Source organism: Eutrigla gurnardus, assembly GCF_963514095.1.
Source record: "Eutrigla gurnardus genome assembly, chromosome: 24".
In the NCBI taxonomy this organism is placed as follows: Eukaryota; Metazoa; Chordata; class Actinopteri; order Perciformes; family Triglidae; genus Eutrigla; species Eutrigla gurnardus.
Genome location: NC_139935.1, coordinates 4,461,687 through 4,483,556, shown reverse-complemented (window position 1 = coordinate 4,483,556; position 21,870 = coordinate 4,461,687). Strand labels below are relative to the sequence as shown.

The window sequence follows — 21,870 nt, the reverse complement described above, 5'->3', positions numbered from 1 at the left end:
CAGCATGCCATCCCAGTGGATAAATCTTTAGCAGAAAGAGAGAGGGAGAGTAAAAAAAAAACTTTCACAGCAGTAAAAAACCCCAATCCATCCAAACCCAGTGACAGGGTGCTGAGGACGGTGCAGCATTTCTCCTGTCCAAACACAACATAACTATCATGCTGCAGCGCTCCAACTATGGCAACTAAGCAGACAGAAAAACACTCCATCCTCTGGCTGTATACATTGTGAACTGCCTGTGACCCCGTGCTTGTACTTTTTGTTTGCATCTAGTAATGTTTTCAGTGTGTTGATGTCATTCCACTGCCAGCACTGTAAAATAAATAAATATTGTTAACCAGACTCAGACATCAGGACCCTGTCGGTGCCTATTTAAGGGGTTGATAGAGCTGCGATATTCCCTTTAAAGGAAGAAAAATCTGTTAAAATCCAAAGCATTTGAATGTCATTCCTATGATTAATACCACTGTCAATACATTCAAACAAGAGCCATTATTAAACCACAATCCCTCATGGAACTGGCCCCGATTCTGAAACATAATGAGCGCCCCCAGAATATAACACAGGCCCAAATGCTCCATTTATAACTGGCATCCCCTGCCTGGGCTTAACGTTGCCATCTCCGTCAGTGGCAGAAACCCTCCCCCCCCAACCCGAGACCCCCCACCTCCTTCATCAGCCGGGCTGAATGGTCAGAGTGATGACCGTTGTGTGTCTGTGGGTGGCACAGACACAGAGGGCCAGTCTTCCACCCCCTCTGCAGAATAGCGCTTCAGTTGTGGGCCCCTCCGTTCACCACTGTAACATTTGCATTTCGCCCTCAATGGGCGCTCTATCCTCCGGGCCCGCTGGCGACAGAGAGTGGCTGCCTATAGGCTGCAGCCGACAGAGGAGCTGTAAATGTCCTCATAAAGGTGACGTTAGACTACACCCCTTAATAGGGAGGCTAGTGCCTTGCTGCTTGTCCAAGATGGATACACTCACAATGAGCCATTGCTTTTCTTTCCCACACCTCAATAACAATATTGATGAATCACGTAGTGCCGAGTCCTGGGAATGCATTTTGTGCATGCCTTTCTCCATTGAGCCCCACCCACTTTTTTCCCCCCCTAGAGAAGCTCGGTAGACTTCACATATCTGAGCCCTCGCGACGTCTATCTGATGCTGGCACAGCGCTAGCTGACGTGATCGATGGCTGCGTGACTGGCAGTATCGGCAGACTGGAATCCAGTCAGGGGGGGAACTTGGTAGGGTCAGCAGCACAGTGGCACAACGGTGGAGAATAAAGCAGCAATCAGAGACGCTGTAGCAGAGTCTTCATCCGATTGTCCTTCTCAGCGTGAGAGGAGGAGGGCCGCTGTGAGGAACTGACACTAATTTTTCTGACATGAAGCCTGTGATATGTGTAATCCCCTTAGAGCATAGTCGAAGAACCTGTTGTGTCCCCACTGACCACTGAAGGTGGGGGGTGGATGTTCCCTCATATCTCTTTCTTTGCTTTCCCCCCTCAGTGTCGCATTAACATCCTGCCTTTTATGCCATTTCATTTACATTGTGAAGATACACGCTCAATCCTCTGACAGCATGTTTGGTTTACAGATATGCACGTTTGTGCCTAGAAATACCCAAATAAGAGCATTTCTTGGCTTGCACCAACTTCCTGGAGCGGATCCTGGAATGAGCAGTTCCAGGAAGTGACACTGTCGTTCTGCTTGTTCACTTGTTTTTGAGTTGTTGTTTTTCCAGGGGGCACTAACTGCTGGTCATGGGTTCACAAGGAGACCACTCTTGTGAAAGTACCCACCCCCCCACACCCGGCTATAAGACACCATCAGGACAGGCACCGCAGTGCTCAGAAGTGCCGACCCAATGATCCTAGCACCCGGTAAAGTAGCGAGGCGCTGGATGCACATGGACAGGGCTTCCCTTCATCCTCAAACACAGAGAATGCTCCCTCTTAAGGATCCTGTTTTGTTTTGGGGGCTCTAATGGATCCGTTTGGACTAATGGATCTGTTTGAAGCAGTTAGGCTCCGGGACACCAGGAAACACTGAAAATCCATTATGAAATGATAGCCAAAGGCTTTTTGCCTACATTTGGGCGGGTAATGGAGAGCACGAATCAATGGGGAACCGCGGGGAATTTCAATGTAGAACTGCAGAGGTAACACCACTGATTACACTGCGATCAGGTATATTTGACCTGGCTAGTGATAATGTGAGTGAATGCAGATGATAAAAAGGACAGAGACCAGGTTATATAGACACAATAGGCACACATGCAGACTATGCTGCCTCAGCAGTAATTAAGAGTCTTTGTTTCACCAGCTGTAATCCCACAGATGGAGGGAGTCGCACTGCTGCTGACGCACCTCAGATTACCCAAGAAGAGAGAGACGAGGAGGGCTGGGAAGGGACGGGGGTATAAAGGCCGAATGTGCCTCTTTATCGATTCAGATTCATGCCGTTCCTTTGGCTCACATTGGCATCACCTTGTAAACAATTATGGTGTCTCAAAATAGTGGTTGTGCTATCAGCTGAAAAATCACATGCTACTGTGACACTATGCAGCACTGGCAGTGCAGCTGGTGATCAGTTAGCTAAAAAAAGCTGTGTGTCGACACACAAAGTGATTCTTTCCAATTGGGCTGTATGTACATTTTACACATGGGAGAGAAAAATAAAGTTACGGGGGAGATTTATTCTTTTTTTTTACAGCACAGCCTCAATCGAAGGACCCTGAAGAGTCCAGGGCAATCAATTAACTTATTTTGCTTTATTCAGCTCTGCACTGCTGTGCCTAAATATGCAGAGACTATATTCCTCTGAAAGCTGCGATATATACTTCATGGAGGTTATGAAAAAAAACGTTTCTTCATCCGAACAAAGAAGCTGTAATGTCAACTTCCAGTAGGGAAACAAAAGGCAACGGCAATTTAAAAGTCCATTATCGGCGTTCAGGTGACGGCTAAGGCGTGTACCACTGTTCGGACTGTTCTGTGGCTGCCGTCGCGAGGCACCTGCAGAGTCCAGGTCCCTGCTGCTAATCCGGCAGGAGGCTGGAGCCCTGCTTCAGTTAATCTGATCATCTGTGACCTGCTGAGACATGAAACCCACCCTCTCCAGCTCCTCTAATCTGCCACACAAACACAAACACACATGTGTACAGCGCATTCTGAAGGGGGGAAGTGTCCCAACTCTCACTCTGCCACAAACACACACACAGCTCAGCTATGACAACGCCACCTCTCAGTCTGTTGACAGGTGAGTCACAGCTAAACGACTGAGGCACTAGCCTGCTTTCCACAAGCTGTCTATGCTCAGAAGACGGATCTCGTCAGCTTTGCGCTGGTATGACAGCAGTCCTGTACACGTGTGGAGCCCAAGCTAGCCATGCTAGCGAAGGGGTTTCATAGAAATAGGTTATCTGATGCGGATGCCCTAGTTCGAGAAGAACTGTGGCACAGCCCCAAGAGGAAACGGGCCTTATATTAATTTCCTGATGTTACATTTGCTAACAGATACCTCAGATTCAATCACTCCCTTAGCGATCAAAAGCTGCAGCGTTCTAAGAATAACACAAACCCACGACAAACGCTAATGACAATAAAAATTAAACAGATAACATGACGGGGGGGAACAAAAGGAACAGGCGAGCCCACATCTTCTTCCCCCGGTGACACCATCGACCGCGTGTCAGAGCGCGTTGAGGAGTTGTGTAAATCCATAAAACAGATGAAGGAGGATAATGAGATGGAAGGGAGAGAGCAGATTCATCAAAGCCTCTTTCGAACACACTCAGCAGATAAGGGCAAAAATGTTGGGTGGCTGCTTACCCTCCAGTTTGGAGATTAAAGCTTTGGTTGCTTGCTTACAAAAAAAAAACAAAAGTTGAGAGGTGTAGGTCTATAATTCATACGAGAGAGAGAGAAACTGGAGAGCCCGGTTATTCAAGTGAGAATTAAGAAGCACACTAGTATTCCTGTTATGAATCTTATCTGGTCTTTGATCATTTCTTGGATGAAATGCCTGAGTTATTCATAGCCTAGCATACATCACAAGAGGAGTCATGCCGTCTCTCCCTGACGTACTGAAACATAACTCCACTGGAAGCCAGCGAGTGATTACAATCGAGTTATTTAAACGTCACAGTGTGCTGGTTTTAACGCTGAAACAGATCCCGCAAAAAAACCCACAAACGTCTTTGCAATCAAACGCAATTTAGTGTTTGCCGCGTGCGACCGCGGGGGAATATGGATCGGCATGTTGTTTGTTGGTTGTGGTGATGAGGCCTCCGAGGACGCTCTCTCCCCATGGGCTGAGGGGACCCTACGCCCAAGTGGAGAGGATGAAAAACAAGCCTCACAAGGTTGAGAACAGCGAGGTAGAGAGTGTTTATATGAAGTGGCCCCCTCGGTTGAAGAGATTGGATTAATAAACCAGGGTACGCTGACTCAAACAGCATTTGAGCTTAAATGTAGGGATGCAGGTAAACATATTAATCTCACTTGTCACCCGTGTCATCACCCTGCTCTTTTACTGTTTTCTCTATGGTTAAAAAAAGAAAGAATAAACTGCTACCAGCGTCGTGTGTGATCCTTAAACCCGACGCATTTCCTGTCATGGATGCGTTGACGGCTTGCAACCCTCATTTCCTCACCCACCATGGGTCCACCCGCCTCTGCGAAGGTGCACGCTGCCAATTAGTGACCCCCACCTGTCGCTGCGGGTCACTGGTGCAGGCATGTGCTGGGTGTGAAACCGTGCCATCTCACTTTCGCCCGTGAACTTCGCATGCCCCCCCCGACTGTCTGTCCACACACATGCATGGGCCCAGACGTGCTGCTGTGACCTAAAGTTGACCTTTATGGTATGGCCACCCTGTGTGGTTAGGGGCGAGGGGAGAAGGGTGTGATACAAATAATACCTCCTGCTTGGACTGGGTATTAAAAAACAATCCCTACTCAGAATAGTACAAATTACCATGCATGTTTTGGGGCATCAAAAGATTGCAAAGCTTTGACAGCTTGTGTTCTTATTCTCTGTGGCGACATCGCCGCGTTCCTGGATCTCAGAAATAAACTTGTATGTTGTTCCCGATAGGAAAACTGTGATTTATGCTTTAATAATAGAACTCCAGCTCTATTGTTGTTGTGGGAACGCACACTGAGCTCAGCATCAATAAAGCATCATTTAAGACACCGGCATCAAAGCTGAATTAGTGCGTATTGGTATGAAAACATTTACAAACCTGGCACTCCCTCTCACTCGACAGCTGGAAGACTTTCATTCACGAACACGAGACCCATTTACAACTCCAAGACTTTCATCCAGGCAACGCTCTGTCAGATTACCCCAATTTGGAGCAGCTACGCTCAAGCCTATTAAACCTGATGTCTCTGAGGGGATTCAGATTGGCCCTGAATAAACCGCCTACTGTAGCCACACGGCACCAAACGACTGCAACAGCAGCATAGTTTTGAGGTAATCGGCCATTTTCAGACACCTACACTATTTCATCCCTCTGATTCGATCTTTAGCCTCCGTCTAATGAAGTGCCTCTTCATTATCGGTGTGGCGAGGGTGCAAGTCAGAATTTAAAGCTGCACCAATTTATATCCATTTTTGCAATACATAAGGGTAGACATCTTCGTCACATGGGATTAAGATGTCAAGCCACAACAGCCTGTTTGACACAGAGTAAAAGTCATTTAGTCCAAAAAAGTGGAGCGCCCCTTAAGATCGCATTTCTGTTGCCTCATTAGATAGAGCCAATTAAGAAGATCTCTGTCTCATTATAAAGGCTGGCCCCTGGGAGACAGCTGGGGCTGTCTGTCTAACTGCTTGTAGCTCCCTTGGTGCATGTGTGTGTGTGTGTGTGTGTGTGTGTGTGTGTGTGTGTGCTGGCGGTGGATGGGTGGGAGTTGTGGAGCATCTTGAGCTCTTTGTCTTTGTAAGTTTGCCCATTTTATAATCGGAGGAGAATTAAAAAAAGCCTGGAGAAAATGCCATATGCTTCTGTACTGTATGCAGGCAACACAAGGAATATACTGAGGCCAGCACCTATGGTCTTTCTAGGGAAAAAGCTATTGATTTTCCAAGCATGATATGCATTTTTAAACGGAATCACGTACGACGGGAGACGATGGAATGAAGCAGACAAAAAAAAAAACGGGACTCGCAGTAGAAATTAGATGAGGACAACCTGAGTCTGCCCCTGATGAGTGATGGTGAAACTACCTATCAATAATTAATGCGGCCGATACTAAAGGTCAAGCCTCCTGCCCGACTCGCCATAGATCTGCCTTCCTGCTTTGCTGCAGCGGCGCTCACAACAGCGACGGCTACTGCAGCAGTAAGCGCGTTTGAGTCCAGCTGGCTGTGAAATCTCCAAATGTGAGGATGGCATTGATTCTGCAGCGCTGATTTAAGTTTGGGGGGGTTCACAAAGAGAAAACGAGTGCAGAGAATCTAGTACTTTATCAGCACTGTGGGCAGCAGAGAGAGATGGAAAAGAGGATGACTCAGAGATGGTGGGCGGATTGAGACCAGGTGAGACACTGGTAGAGCAGATGGGCAGATTCTCAGCACTCAGTCTCTCCATCATGATTGCAGGAGGCTCACTGGGTGACAAACACCTACTCTTCAATCTGACATGACCAGCAGCGCTGCCATACATTTTCTGTTTTATGGAGAAGCTATGCTGTCATCAAGTTCAGCCTATGATATAACAAATGCGCTTTTCCCACACCTTCACGCCTAACTATTCTCAGGTGTTCATATTATATTTGGCTCGACAGTCGACGGCGAAACTGTTTCAAAAGTGAAAGCTGTAAACCATGGACTGTGATTCCACGCAAACAATAAAGCGCTTCAAAAAACAGGAAACAAAGTGAGAGATAATGTTCGGCGAGTCGCTCGTTATTGCGGAATTAGCCCCGGAAGGATGAGCGGGACCCCGATGCAAATTATTTTACTGCTTCCGCTGAAAGAAAAACGGTCCGCTCGCTGAGATCAGAACTGCGTCCATGGCAACAGTCTGTTATTCATAGCAGTGGTCTGCCGTAGAGAAATAACAGACCACAGTAATGCACGGTTGAAATCAAGTATTGAATAAAACCATTGAAATAAAAAAATATATAACTGATTTTTAAGAGAGTTAAAAAAAGATGATCACAAAAGTGTTTGATTCATTCCCTGAAATGTCTGAATATCCTAAGAATACGAGATTCTACTGATTCTGCAGCTACACACAAACACACACACACGCACGCACACACACACACACACACACACACACACACACGCACGCACACACACACACACACACACACACACACACACACACACACACACACACACACACGCACGCACACACACACACACACACACACGCACACACAACACACACACACACACACACACACACACACACACACACACACACACACACACACACACACACACACACACACACACACACACACACACACACACACGGGTCAGAGCAGTGGCCCAATTAAAATGTACCCTACTGTATCAGCTTCCCTGATCAACAGCAATAGAGTGCAATACTGTAGTTGGTCGTAACGGCAATAACCTCTATGAATGTTTATCCCAAAGTTAAAAGAAAAATACAACCGACTAGCAGACAGAACATTAAAAGATAAGAGTCAAACAGTAAGATCATGGGGAGGAAAAAGGTGGATTTAGACATGTTGGTTTAGACAGGATTCAGACTTTGAGCCTGATTTAATTTAGCAGCAAAAAGGTGCGTTAGATTAATTATAAACGTTGCCATTCTAACGTGACTCAAGTAAATTACTGAGGTTAACTCAGGTTCAAATGCATTGACACAAAATGAATGTGTCTCTTACTCGTATCCTAACTTTATAATGAGACCTTTACTACATGAAGGAGGACAGACCTGGGTCATGGGACTGCCTCCCTCCCTCTCTCTCATCTCCTACTATCTCTGGAGCTTGTTTTCAGATCAGCCAGGCTGTGGCCTCGGTGGGTGAAATCACATGGATCAAATGAAATTTGGCATGGGTTAGCCCAGGGAGGACGGGGAGTGTGCGTGCATGCGTCTGTGTACGGAGGGGCCTGTTTAAGGATCGGCAGCGGCTGGGGGTCTCCGGGGGGGCTCATCAAAGCATGCCGTGTCCGCTGCAGCCCCACTTTAAGCTCAAGTCAGTGCCTCATTGTGTCTGTGTGAATGACCGTGGGGGAACACCAACTCCTGCTGCGCCGCATGCATTCCCCTCCACATGTTTGCTCTGCCCAGGGTGTGGCCCGGTTCAAGAGGATTACGCTGAGGAATGCAGCCGAGCCCATCTTTTAAAACAAGACAGGGAAAGTGGGGGGGGGGGGGAGCCGAGGCCATGGGCATTAAGTTCATGTTCACTGAGGCTTCCTAAGGATCTCCCAAAAACATGCAAATGCAATAAGCCCAGAGGGAGGAAGCTACAGATAAATCAGAGGAATCTGGAAAGTAAAAAAAAATAAATCCATTAGCGTTCAAGTTTCACCGTCTGGTTTCTGTCTGGACTGGTAGCGATGGAGTAACTTTCCTCCTCCATCTTGATTGCGATATTTGATAAGCGGTTTAAAAATGTTGCTCGTGTTCCCACCTGGCTAGACTTGTCACTTATTTCACACCTTGCCCTGTTCTCTCGCTTCTTTATTTACAGGCTTCGGCCATCCCACGCCCCCCCCCAAAAAACACTTATGCTCTTTTGAAGCAAAGTCCGGATTAAGATGTTGTTACAAAGTGAGGGAAACCAGGGCACCTCAGCCCCAGGGGGAGTGCTTCCAGTCTGTGACACAGATGAGAAAAATACCCTAAAAGTAGCCCCTATTGTTTCTCCTGCGTCGCCACTTTCTTTATGACAACCGCAACTTGAGGAAACATGATAGCGCCTCTCAGACTATTGAAGCTCAGTCAGGCATGGAGGTCACCTGGTAAAATCTGACTGGTACAAAAAGAAAGAATCTTAACAGACTTGAACACTCTCTCTAGAAAATAAAGGTTAAAATATAGCCCATGTGCATTATGTCACATATGTGCAATGACACATAAATAAATTAATAATAAATGAATACAAACTCTCTTTAACTGTGCAGGAATTAAAATGTAACTCAGTTAGCAGGGTCAGAGACAGTGCTACACAGGCAAAAAAACATGGAAAAGAGGAATAAGCGCCAACAAAGGGCTACTGTCAGAGCCAATGTGACATCATCACATGACTGGTGTGATTGCATTTACTCCATTAACATTCTCGCTCATTTCCCACAGCCCCCGTTCCCTCCCCGACGCCACCGCCATGTCTTGGTTTCCATGGTCACACCGCAAGTATCAAAGAGCTTCAAGGAAATGGCTTCGACCCACGACGCAGTTCTGCCTCTATTGATTGGCCATCGCCTTCTGCGGTGAATGATTAAAGGTCAAAGTTGAATGATATTTCAGTCCCCAGACTAAATCAAGTTACGTCTGCACGGATTTCCCTAATTCCAAAAGTTGAGACGGACAAACCATACGGATTTAAAAAGACTTTTCCCAGCGTTTCTCCCGTAACTGTTCACGTCTCACTGGAGATGAATGATACCTGGCCATGTCAACCTATGTGAACAGAGGTTTAGTTGGACAGGGATGAAGAAGCTTGTCCTATTTTGAGAGATGACAAATGTGCCACAGAGAGACTATTTCTAAAGCCCACAGCGTAGAGCAGGAGGGCAAAACAGAATTCCCTAGAGGCGACACTATAGACGCGCTGAGAGAAGGATGCTGCAGGGACGATGCCTCGTCGCCGCAAAAAAATGCAAAATCAGGTTTTTTAGGTCGCTGGAACTCACTCCTGAACTCTGATATCTCAAAGGATAAGGATGGATGGCACACAGTAGCAGACAGACACGCTCATGTCAAAACAAATGATTATATTTTCAAAATTTGAGATTTGGATACAGGAGCGTTTAACAGGATGAAGCCCCAACTCTGAAAACAACACTCAGTTTCAAATCCTCCACTGATTTGCTCACCTACAGTTGCCTGACAACTACTCGACTACTCTACTCCTCTCCTGAGCCGGACCTTTCACATGTTTAGGGAAAAACAAAAAAAAGACCCCTTCTGATCATTGGCCAAGTCCCGCCTGGCAGCACACAACCAGGAAGACGATACCGGCGTAATGGGGTGGAAATCAGCCCGCCGTGGAGCGAAACACATTTCCTAATGCATAATAAAGCATTCATTCTCTCAGCTGTCACGAGGAAAGTCTTTGTGGGAAGGGGGGGGGGGGAGTTGGAGAATCCTGTATTCTCGTCCTGTCACTGGGTCGTGTGGTGAAAAGAGGGAGACAGGGAGTGTGACAGAGAACGAGACCAGATCTGTCCGTACATGTTACGGTACAGCTGCATGAAGATTTGAGCTCATCCAGGATGATCGTGACATCGAATTGTCATATCATCCCATGCCTAATATACAAGATACAAGGATTAAAAAAAGGAGTGTCAGCTGATGTCTAGCCTGCAGAAGTTCTATTGATACTAGCATAAAGATTGCCAATAACAACAGGAGTGCTGACATAGAAGCTTTGGGCGTTTTGAAAGAAGCCTGAGTCATGTAATCAGAGAACAGGGGTCACGGGATAAGTGACTCTACGGCTTCCTGTGAAAGACTTTCCCTTCATTCTGTATATTACGGTCCAGAATGATGCACGGTTTTTCAGTGGATTTCCTCAAAGCCACCATTTGTCTCAATGGAAGGAGGCACTAATATGAGGTTGAGTGCTCTGGTCATTAAGCTTCGTTTCTCAAGGAACAGCGAAATCATCATGTCAGGCCGGCCCCTGCATGGCGCGGCGACAAATCGATCCCAACCGGAGTCAGCTGTTTGCTCGTTAGACCATGACGGCGTAACGGCTCGCAAAATGGAAAGGGAGGAATGTCAGTCAATGACAGGCTGTGAGCGTTAGCTCGCCTTACCATTTTAGCCAAGAAAACAGCTGATGGCACCGCAAACACAGCTGGTTTTCATGGTGTTGAAAAAGTAATTGACCATGAGCGACTTGAAACGGAGGATCATTTACATACTCCAAAGATCTTAATGGATTTCAAGTCTGAAATGTTACCATGCGTTTCGAGGACGACATGGTCGCAGTTTTCAGAAACAGGGGAAAAAAAAAACGTACCACATCAGATTGGGGAACAGCTCGTTGCTTGTTTCCTTTGTCATTGACCTCATTCACGACCTTAAAAAATGGGAATTGCACAAACCACACACTGCACTGCTGTATATGAAGCAATAGTTCATACTTAGAAAGAGACTAACTCCTGATAGTTTCTGTGTTCTGCTCTAGTTTCTTTGGCTATTTATCATTGTCACTGCTGGCTTTCTTATTTTATTTTACTTCCACGCAGCTTGAAAATAAAGGGTTGCTGTTGAGTAGGCAAGACTCCAAATTAACCAAAGGTCTTCATTTAAAAGGAATGAATACTTGGCACGTATTTCCATATAAATCAAAGCGATTTTAACATTTCCATCCATCTATCTGTGAGAACCAAACATCACAAAATGAGCTCTGGCTGTTTACGTTGGTTGTGTGTAACAGCTGACATGCACCCAGGAATAGAAGCCCCGGAATGACTTGCGGCGATCAGATGTTGGCCCACATGTACAGATGATGGACGCGGCGCGGTAACACGAGAGGAACTTACCGCATTAAAAAGAAACTACAGGCGCACACACCTGTGGTGACGGTGAACACGACAACAGACCTCTCTGGCCTTTAGCTTCATAGGTCAGGCTGGTCTGCTAACTGCAGCGCAGCATGGAGACCTGACACACAAGCTAATTTGAGCAGACAACCTACACCCACCGACCATCAGGGACCACAAAACGTTTTTTTCATGTCAGATACTATATTTGGTGCGGCGGAGATGAGATCCAATTAGCCACATTTGCTTTGCATTGTTTGACAGAGAACGAAGTACAGGTTAACCTCATGAAAAAGGACTGAAGAGGTTTCATATTAATGTAATGTAAATAATACTCTGGAGGGAAAATATAAAAGGACAGATCCCAGCAAGAACACAGCAGTTACCTGCTGTTTTAAAAGTCCTTACCTTTAACGAGTCAAAACAGGCGATCACCCTCCCGTTTTCCACCTGGCAGCTTTTGGGTGGGTGGGCGAATTTGCATTCCTCATCACTGCGTGAACAAGTCCCTCTCTGAAACTGCCGGCACACTTCCAGGGTCAGCCATTTTGTGTCCCGCATGGAGGCAATGTTTAGAGCCATGTCAGCAGCACTGGCTGTGGAGCCGGGGGTGGAGTGGAGCCACTCGGTTGTAGGAGGAGGCTATCCTCTGGGCAGGCGTTTCACACTGTTCCAGTAAAGAAATGAAACGCACAACAAACTAAAACTGATGGACCATGCAGCTATAAATGATGTGCGTCAGGTCAGCGGATTAGGTTCGTCCTTGTGGACAGGAAAGTGGAGGTAATGGACTGGCAAAGTCTCTGTGACTGGAGCATGGGACTGCACTGCTGTTGTGGAGATTGTCAGTCACACAGCTAATTGTTCATCAATCAGAAAGGTGCAGGCCTCTGACAAGGCAGAGGGGGCATGCTCAGAGTCCCCCAAAATAACCTTTGTATGGGTGCAATGTTGGTATTATTCTGAGGTGCGATGGCACAGCTTAGAACACAAAGTTTGTGGCTTTCTGTTGTTTCTTCACTACCTACTCTCTCGGAGCTTTGGCACCTTGGCCAGCAGTGCAGTAGCTCCGCCGCTTCACTTGAGGTTTCCTCACACTGAGCACGAGTGGAGGACAAACAAACAGGTCACGACTGCAGACGGCGGGGATAATCTGGAACGCCCAGGGATCTTCAAGTAAGAACGTTGTCTCACAAGGCACTTTCTGTCAATTGTCTGAAATGGAGAAGAAAAAGAGGGGAAACAGAGTGAGACAAAAAACTTTTATAAAGATGATGGGCAAGTATTTACGTAATGGGCTTTGGCAGGCGTTAACAGTGTTTGTGTATGCATGTCAATCTGAATCTGTGTGCATACTGGCCCAGAGGGGTGCTAGCTCTAAGGAGTACAGTGCTGATGAACCATAGAAAAGGCAGCTGTGAGGTTATTCACAAGCCACTTGAGTTTAAGTCCCCAAAATCACTGCTGTGCACTATTGTACGAAGTGACTACAAGCCCACCGGCTCTCCAACATACACGCAAAAGTGACCACGCTATGAGACGATGGACAAGAGCATCTAGTCAGAATTTCGAAAAAGAAAAAAAAACAAGCCCCGGGGTCCAACCCACCATGTAGAGCCATGCACGGCGGGATGCTGCAGCCAATAGAAAACCGCGAAGCACAGCACTATTCCGGGCAGCCGTCCAGCAGCCACAGAGGGACCGAGACAGATGCATACGCGAGTGCCAGACACGATTATGACGCTGTCCAGTGTCCCACAATATTCACTGGTCTCCCACCATCCAAATTAGATACAGTCTCATTGACAGCGGCCTGTCCATTTACATTCATGGGGGGAATGTGTGTATGCTGTCTCCTCCAGTAAAGGTACTGGCCTCTGTGTCTCTGTTGTCAGGGGAGACAAAGGGGGACAATAGGCGGAGCAACAATCTGAGGAAGTGACCTTTCGCCTGAGCATACGAAATCCATTAATAAGCTACTGCGCAAGGAGCTCCTTTCTTGGCACATCTGGAAATGTTTTTCTGCAAACTGGGGGCGGGACAAAGGGGGGTTGAGGACACCAGACTGAGGGAGGAGAAGGGTTGTAAAAAAAAAAAAACACACACACAGCTCTGGTTAAAAGATTCCCCCTTTTGCTGTTCTAAATATATAAACGTGTCCACGGAAAACCAACAAGAGCAAAACACTACGAGAACAATATCTTAACGACCTCTAAAGGCATACTTGGTTTTAATGAAGGCAAGTTGAGACTTGTACCTCAACCATCTACGCTACTGTTAAGGGGGGAAGAATATCCCTTCAGATAGAAACGCTACACGGCCGTCACGCAGGTGTCTTTCAGGTGATTTGGGTTTTTGCCCTGCTGTCCTGTACACGTAAATCCTCCTGCGTCAAAGTCTGAAAGTTGGTCTCTAAGTGGAAACTTGTGAATTCTGTTTGTGGTTTTGTTTTGAAGTCTGATATATCAAAAGCGAGAAGCTCAAAAAGACCATAAGGACAAGACGATATTCCCTTGCTTATGAATAAAATATTTTCCAGACTGTGATGGATTTTTTCCTCCCCGCCGGTCATAAAGACAGGTAGATTTTCCTTAGACAACAAGCGGCAGGCAGACGCTCAGATGCTTCACCCACTGTTCCAAGCCTATGAATCCGGACCATTGTCTAGCTAATGATATTGTCCCACTTTAGTGCTGATCATGTGAAATGAGATGAGAAGCTTCCTCGCCCGATGGTACCCGACGCCCGGGCTCCACTCTCCAAGGCAGGATTTAATTCCACACCATCTCCCGAGGGAGAGAGCCAATCGCTGCAGCAGAGAAAGTCAGGTAAGAGAATCATGTCAGATCTGACCTTTAACAATTAATCCCGTCTTATTTTTAGAGGCCATAACAAGTCTGTGATCAAGCTAACCTACTTTTTCCGAAGGAACGATGGCGCCGTTTCTCTGTGAAACGACTTGGCCTCGAATGATGGAGGGAGATGTGCTAAAATGGTCAGGGAAGCACGGCCGCGTGCCATTTTTTATTTTTTTTGCTGTGGAGAAAGCGGAGGTGGTACAGCAGCGAAAAAGCTTTTCATCAAATAGAGTGGGCTTACAGTGTGGATAAGGGTTGGTTGGAAAAGTTCACGGGCAACATTCAAACAATGTCTTTGTCATAAACGGCGAGGAGCGAAGATCAAAAAGGCCGTCACATGGGGAAACGGTATGATAACGGTCACGCGGTAGCATGACGGCATGTCTGCTGCAGGACTGTTTATAGACTCCTCTGTTTGTGCAATATGGCAAGCAAATCTAACAGCTGTCCAAGCACTTTGTTGTTGTGCACTAAATCTGCATTGAGGGGAGGCCTCAATCAATTCTTCAATTAAATCGAGAAGGCAATCAATCAGTGACGATTGTGATTAATCAATCCAATTTTGACCTGTACACCTTGACTGACACAGGTGTACAGTTGTGAAACCATAATGACAGTGACACTGACAGTGTTGCTTCAGCTATACAGGACCACATATTACATTAAAGCCAAGGAGCCAAATCCTGCACCTCAGCGTGTATCCTGTTTATCTTTAGTTCCTGAGTTCCTGCGAGAAGGCTTTGTCCCCTCTGTTGTCTCAGTACAAACAGTGGACAGACAGGGTGACCTGATAAAGCCCAGCGGAGATGTGAAGAAAAGCGCTGCAGACTACTAGACTTTATGGATTACTGACGCTTACTAAGGCCAGCTGGCAGGGGCATTATCTTGGTCAGTCCGCTTAATTGAATGAGAGTCAGTGGGACCGGGGCGTCTCGAGTGAAAGTCATTGGCTTGACCTCTGAATACCACGCATGTAACCCATTAGTCTGGTATCTCTGCGGCCTGTCTGGGCGGTGCAGTTTATCTCGGCCGCTTGTATTTGTTCAGCAGAGATGATAAGCTACCGGGTTTTCATTGGTCGTAAGCCTTGCGACAACGTTTACTGTGGCATCAGCCAGGTGTTGCCAGCGAAAATAAAGTTGAAATACAAATGGCTGTGACAGACGAGCAAACACGAGCCGGGTACCTGAGCGGCTGCATTTCCATTTATTACCATTTTATGCTGGCGAAACCACACTCCTGTGATCATTTGCATGGCCAAGGGGAACAAGTGGTCAATGTTGTTTAAGGCTGTGGAGAGAGAGCCTCATTGTTGGAGTGAAATGGGAAAATGTTCAGTTTCCAGTGAGTAATGGAAAAGGAGTGAGGCCTCACAGTAAAGGTTTTATCAAAGTGTCCCGAACCAACCTCACCTAGCTTTTCAACGTGACATCACCAGCTTTGCAAAAACGTTCCTTTACCCCCACAGAGGATCAGAGACGGGCTATACCCTGCAGCCTAATTCCTGTTTAATACTACGGACATTATGATGCTTATGAAATTGTCTCTGGCATAAGCTAAGGCTGCTTGAGTTCAATATCATCAACCATTAGCGATAAGGACGGGTGAGTGAGCTCAGCAGAGGCTGTACCAGCGCTAAGCTACACAACAAGAAGCATTTCACGGAGTCAGCAGATAGATGTGCCCCATATCATAATAGCCTTAGCTAAACCACAATGACCCGAATGGCCCTGCTCATGATATGGGACCGCGCATTCCTCTCCTGACCGGTGGCCCGTTTCATAACACACAACAGACGATGTTCCTTCCCCAAGCAAGTTTTTAATACAAGGAGTGAGTGTGAGCATCTGTGATGGATATCAACCCCTGCACTCTATTAATGGCCTTGTTTACTGTGTGAGTGCCATCTACTCCGTGCTTAGCTGCCGGACTGAGGCAAGTCACCAGCTAATTACAGTATAGTTGGCAGCCAGAGTTGAACAGTGCCATTCAGATAAACATGATGATTAACAGGATACCCGAGCTTACTTCATGTAAAAGCCTGATGGGAAAATTGCAGAAGCACTGCACCTACAGTAGCTATATAATTTTTTTTATACCTGAAGTCAAGGATAAAAAAATACTACTTTAGATTAAAGCTCTTGTACCTTGAAATATTAAGTGAACGCACATCAAACGAGCTGAAATCTTAAGCTTCCAAATTATAGCACTTGAACACATAAGTGCAGAATGATTCAGCAAACTTACCCTCGTGTCACAGAGCAATCAAGCCTCCCTCTGTCATGCAGAAAACGTCTGAAAAACCTAACAACCGCTAAATCCGTTTAATGCCATCTCGAGGTGCAATTTGCATGAGAGTCAATTCCGAGAAAGGGGATTTCTGGCTGACAGGGTGCTGCTGTAAGGACGCGGTACTTGTCTGAGACTTATCCCATTCTTTGCTCAACAGGAAGGGCTGAACTGATGTTCCATTTTAGAAAACACCCACTTCCCCTTGATCCAGAGCCAGATGTATGACACCACCCTGGCCTTTTCCATACAGCCGATGATGTCCGCCGCTGAACTGCTCCAGGCCCAGCGTCTAGAACAAAGCTAAATCTAGACAGACAGCGAAAAGCTAGGGACACGCCAACCATGCCTCATCCAACACAAAAGGTTAATTATCATGTGCGCCTTATTAGAACTGTGAAGTTCCAGCTTATCCAGGCAGCTATTTGTGTCAAGAGTGTCAAAACACCGGATCCTGTTCTGAACAAGCAATCTTTGCCCTTGTTTTTGGAAAGCTGGCACACCAAGAGTTACCATATGGAGAGAAAAACTTTGTGAGAACCCGCAGAAGGCAGCGCAGATGCCACAAAACACAAGTTTTTTTCTCTCGAGAGCTAAAAGTATGCAGCCCATGTGGCAAAGAAGAAGAAAACGCTCCTGACATTTGCACTGAGAAAGGGACAAGTCAACTGCTGCGATAATGCCTCTCAGGAGTCGGAAGAGAAAGTCCATTACAGTGCTGGAAACTGCAATACGTTTAGTGACTGCGTGGCTACGAGCTCCCACTACTACTGTGCATCTATCCCACACACGCTATATTTCTTCCCCCCTCTCTCCCCTCATTTTCAGCCTCTCGCACAGAGAAAACATTCCCTCTCCTCCCTCCCCACCCAGACCGGTATGCAGCACACTGCAGCAAAACTCCTGAAAAAAAAAATCTTTGGGAGAAAAAAAGAAAAAGAAAAAAGCCAGCCAATGTGACGGTTGTTTCCCACCTGGTTTCACGGGGTCCCGTAGCTCTGCCGTGTGCCTCTGTCTCTCTGCTGTCCTGAACATAGGAGGCACCCGGTGCTTCTGTGACACTGAGCTACAGTACAGCTTTCCCTTCAGCCTCAGCGACTGGAGTTAATGACCATGTGAACTGTTGTCATTCCTCGCGAGCTGCCGAGTGCTGCAGCCGGAGGTCCATGCCTAGACAGGGATTTTCTCTCGATGTGTGTGTGTCTCTCTCTCTCAGCCGGGGAGCAAGCGAGCGAGCGAGGCAGGCAGGCGGGCAGGCAGGCAGGCAGGAAGCAGAAGAGTGTCTACTCCAACTATCTGGCTGAAACACTTCCAGCCAAACCCCCGCCCCCGCCCCCCAACACCCCTAAAGCCAGCCCCTTCCTGCCCACCAGCCTCTGGCAAGGCCCTGCCCCTTCACAGCTACAGCCAATAGGAAGACAGCTGCACTGAATCACAGCTTTCCTTGGCTCTCCATTGGAACAGAGTGGAATAAGTGATAGGGTGAAAACTGTGCTTACAGTAACAGCCACTGAATGCTGATCTAGTAAGGTATTTCCCCAATTTCATGCCCTGCTCAAGCAGCTATTACATTATTTATTTTTCTCCATCCTTTCAGCCTTTCTAATAGAAAACAACCTCGGTGCGGTAAACAAAGTCGTTTCATAATGACCTTGTCTATGTTCCAGCATCAAATTTAACACCATCCCCCTATGAAACAGGAGCACCGCCTCCCCTTCCCGACTCTCCTCTACCTCAGCATCCGTCCTCTAAACTCATCCACGATCCACACACTCCTCCCCTCCCCTCACACATCCCATCTCCATCCCTCACCTGTGCACGTTCCCCGCTTTTTCAGAGCTCAATTTCACCAGAGTGGAAAATTGTACGTTTCTGTTGGGAGGGGGGGAGATGTGAAAGTCTTGGGTCTGTTTCCTCCCTGCACTCGTACTCTCCCCTCCACCCAGCTGATGACACGCCGGTTGGCATCCTATGAGCCGTGAAGCCGGAGCGTCACAGAACTGATGAGTCAGAGATCCAGCTTCATGACTTTTCGATCCAGATTCAATAGAACAGCTGTAGCGTCTGTCTCTCTCCTGTGTGTGTCTCTCTCTCTCTCTCTCTGTGTGTCTCTGTCTCAAACAAAGGCTGTGAATGACGCAGCAGCCTGGGTGTTTCGTTGACATCAATGAGGCTAAACATGCCTTACAATTCCACGATAAACAAACCTATTTACCGTCTGATTACGCTTTCATAGTCTGATGCGCCACAGGAAACGGAGTTGTCAACTGGTTTAGGGGGAGATGGGGGGTTGGGAGTATTAATCTCTCCAGCATGAAAAATTGTCTCCCTCAGCAAATGACACTGAACGCTGACGTCATCTCAGGCATCCGAGCACCTGTAATGAAATAACACAGACAAGCGCTCTGCCATTATATGCACCGGGAGGTGGGGGGATGTCAGCCTTTGTCAAAAGCAGAAGTGTCACCTTACACCTTTCCATGAATGTAGTCTCGCTGTACTTTTACACAGATGCAGCAGATTGAAGGAGCAGGAATGCTACTAGGCGGCAATACACTGTCGAGTACTGCAGGATGAAACTTGATTGTTATGTCCAGAAAAATCACACAACTCAATATGTTATCAGGGACGCCAGCTGGAATCTTATCAATGTCTCATTAAGCTGCAAGCTGACTTCTCAATACCAAACATTACTGGAAAAACTGACATTAAATGAAAAACAAGCCTGCTTGTAGCTACTTTCCATCGGTGGACCTCAGATAGCCTACCGTCTAAACAGATTGGTCCGACAGGAAAACAAACAAAGGGCTGGCAGACAAACAAGCTGAGCCACTTCCTTCCCACATGGTATCCCCTCCCCTGTTATTATCCCTGTCCTGTTTGACCCCAAACGGCTTGGCTCACACACACACACACACAACCAGATTTAGGATTCTGTGGCTCAAAGCTGCTTCGTTTTCAAATACAAAAAGGAGCATTTCCAAACAGTGGCTAATTACAGCAAATTGACGCCTTTTAACCTGCTTGAAAAATGCTTCCCGGTGCAGAACGCTGAATCCGGCGGTACTACTGGATAGTTAAACACGACAGAGAGAGAGAAAAAAAAAAACAGGGCTCGGAAATAGGGCACCGAAGACAGATCAATGAAAAGGCAGCTGTCTTTTTCTATTATTAGCCGTAATCAAATATCAAGCGGCATGAGAGTTGTGCTTCCTTCCGCTTGAAACCCATTCTGGTAAGTCTGTCACACAAGTCCACATGATGATGGAGAATAAACAAGTGCCTAATGGATGCGTGGGCAAATGGCTAAACCAGTTTGTTTTGGACCGTCAAGGCTGAGCAGTGAAGGCTGTGTGCAAAAGATTATCCAGGAAATGCTCCATTCTCTACATTAGAATTCCAACTGAATCAAACATAATCTATTTTGTGTATCCAATTCTAATTTCACCCTATGAAAAATATTGCATTAATCATACTGCTGATTATATGAAGATCATTTCTGAATGATCATAAAACACTTGTGCTACAATAGCCTTAGTTTATGCACATTATATTCCATGAAAAAAAAATATTATTATACTGATATTAATTTGCTTCAAGTGGTGCAATTCTTTGCATTTACAACTTATTAACCCGGTGGAGTGAAGCCAACCTGCAGCAGATTCAAATGAGCCTCCACTTTTAAGTCTCACTATACCTGTTTTATTCATTTCTAATGCACAGCAATTACAATCTAGCAATGCATTAATGGGGCCTTAATTGAGTTTATTACGTTTTTTTCCACATTTGAATTGCACCTTCTTACAATGACGTCATTGCTCAAACGCAATCGATAGTAAATTAGTTATTATAAAACCTATTCCCGAGTGACTTCATCACGTCATTGGTTACTAACAGACAACACGTCCCGGAAAGCGTTTACATTGAGCCGCGCAGGAGAGACACGCAGGAAGTGCATGCTGATTTGATTTTTTGGGGTTTTTTTCATGGAGCTGCTTTCACTTGTTTTTCATTAGCTGTCTGGGGCAGTGATTGTTGAGCTAGCATAGCAGTCCGGACACCAGCGCAGCATGTTTATGACACTGTAGTAGCATCGTTACCACCGTTTCAGCCGGCAACACGCCGTCTAAAGAACCGTTATATCCACCCGTGCCGCCGTAACAAGTGCGCAAAGAACCGCCAGAGGCGAGAGGTGCTAGCAGCTAAGCTAACTACCTGCAGCTTACCTGATGACGAACCTGTCACATCCAGCTGCACTTCAACCGCCGCCGCCGCTTCTCGGGAGCGCTATTTCGGCTGTGACGGGACCTACGGACCGTAGCAACAGGACGGCAAAAAAAAAAATGTTGGTCTTCGACGGGGAGGGGGGGTTCTCGCCTTTTTTTTTCTTTCCAGCTGCAAACTTTTTTCCGCTTTTCGAAATACGGCGTATCAGCAGAGTGACAGAAGTGAGCTATTACATGCTACACGCTAGCTCGCTAACTACTTTTAAGGCTAGGGAAGGAAGCAACAAGCGATTTTGACAGTTGAGGAAATGTTGAATGTGCTCCGCGAGGGGGTAAGTAGTGAGGTTTAAATATTAATGACGCGTTTATTTCCAACGGTTAGACATACTGTAACTGCGACTGAGAGATAAATACACTTGAAATGATAATGTTTTGCTACATATCGTTCGATTTAAACGCGTAAATCTACTTCTATTCGACAACGAACACATTCCCCACCCTACAGTGAGAGTGGTACAGTCCAGAGGAACCAAGGGTAAAGGGAGGGAGGGAGGGGGTGCTTGTTACCTAGGAAACAACAGTGAATCTCCCTCGGGGGGGAAAGATGTGGCCACAGATTTATGTAGCAGTGCCTGTCTGTCTGTCAAAATAGCCTTCCATCGACAAGATGAAAACATTACACACATTTGACAAAACAAATTGCAATTTATTTTGTGAGATAATGTATTATTTCCCATTATTTATAACACTTTCATTTGTCTGATGTGCAGTAATCCCCTCTAA

At 46.5% G+C, this 21,870-nt stretch overlaps 1 protein-coding gene across 17 annotated transcripts in view; it reads right to left on the bottom strand.

The window, feature by feature from the left end:
• mbnl2 (muscleblind-like splicing regulator 2) overlaps nt 1-21,329 on the bottom strand; it is a 63,077-nt gene extending 41,748 nt beyond the window's left edge. For 4 of the 17 annotated variants that reach the window (XM_084004193.1, XM_084004192.1, XM_084004206.1 and 1 more), the window contains exons 1-2: nt 17,836-18,121; nt 12,123-12,929 (exon numbers count right to left, since the gene is read on the bottom strand). In XM_084004193.1, coding sequence (XP_083860319.1) covers nt 12,123-12,296 — 174 coding nt within the window. In that variant the 5' untranslated portion in view covers nt 12,297-12,929; nt 17,836-18,121. Of the gene's footprint in view, nt 1-12,122; nt 12,930-17,835; nt 18,126-19,076; nt 19,096-21,087 lie in introns of those variants that run through there. The other 13 variants (XM_084004198.1, XM_084004207.1, XM_084004197.1 and 10 more) reach the window with 8 other exon arrangements.
• Nucleotides 21,330-21,870: the final 541 nt, after the last annotated feature.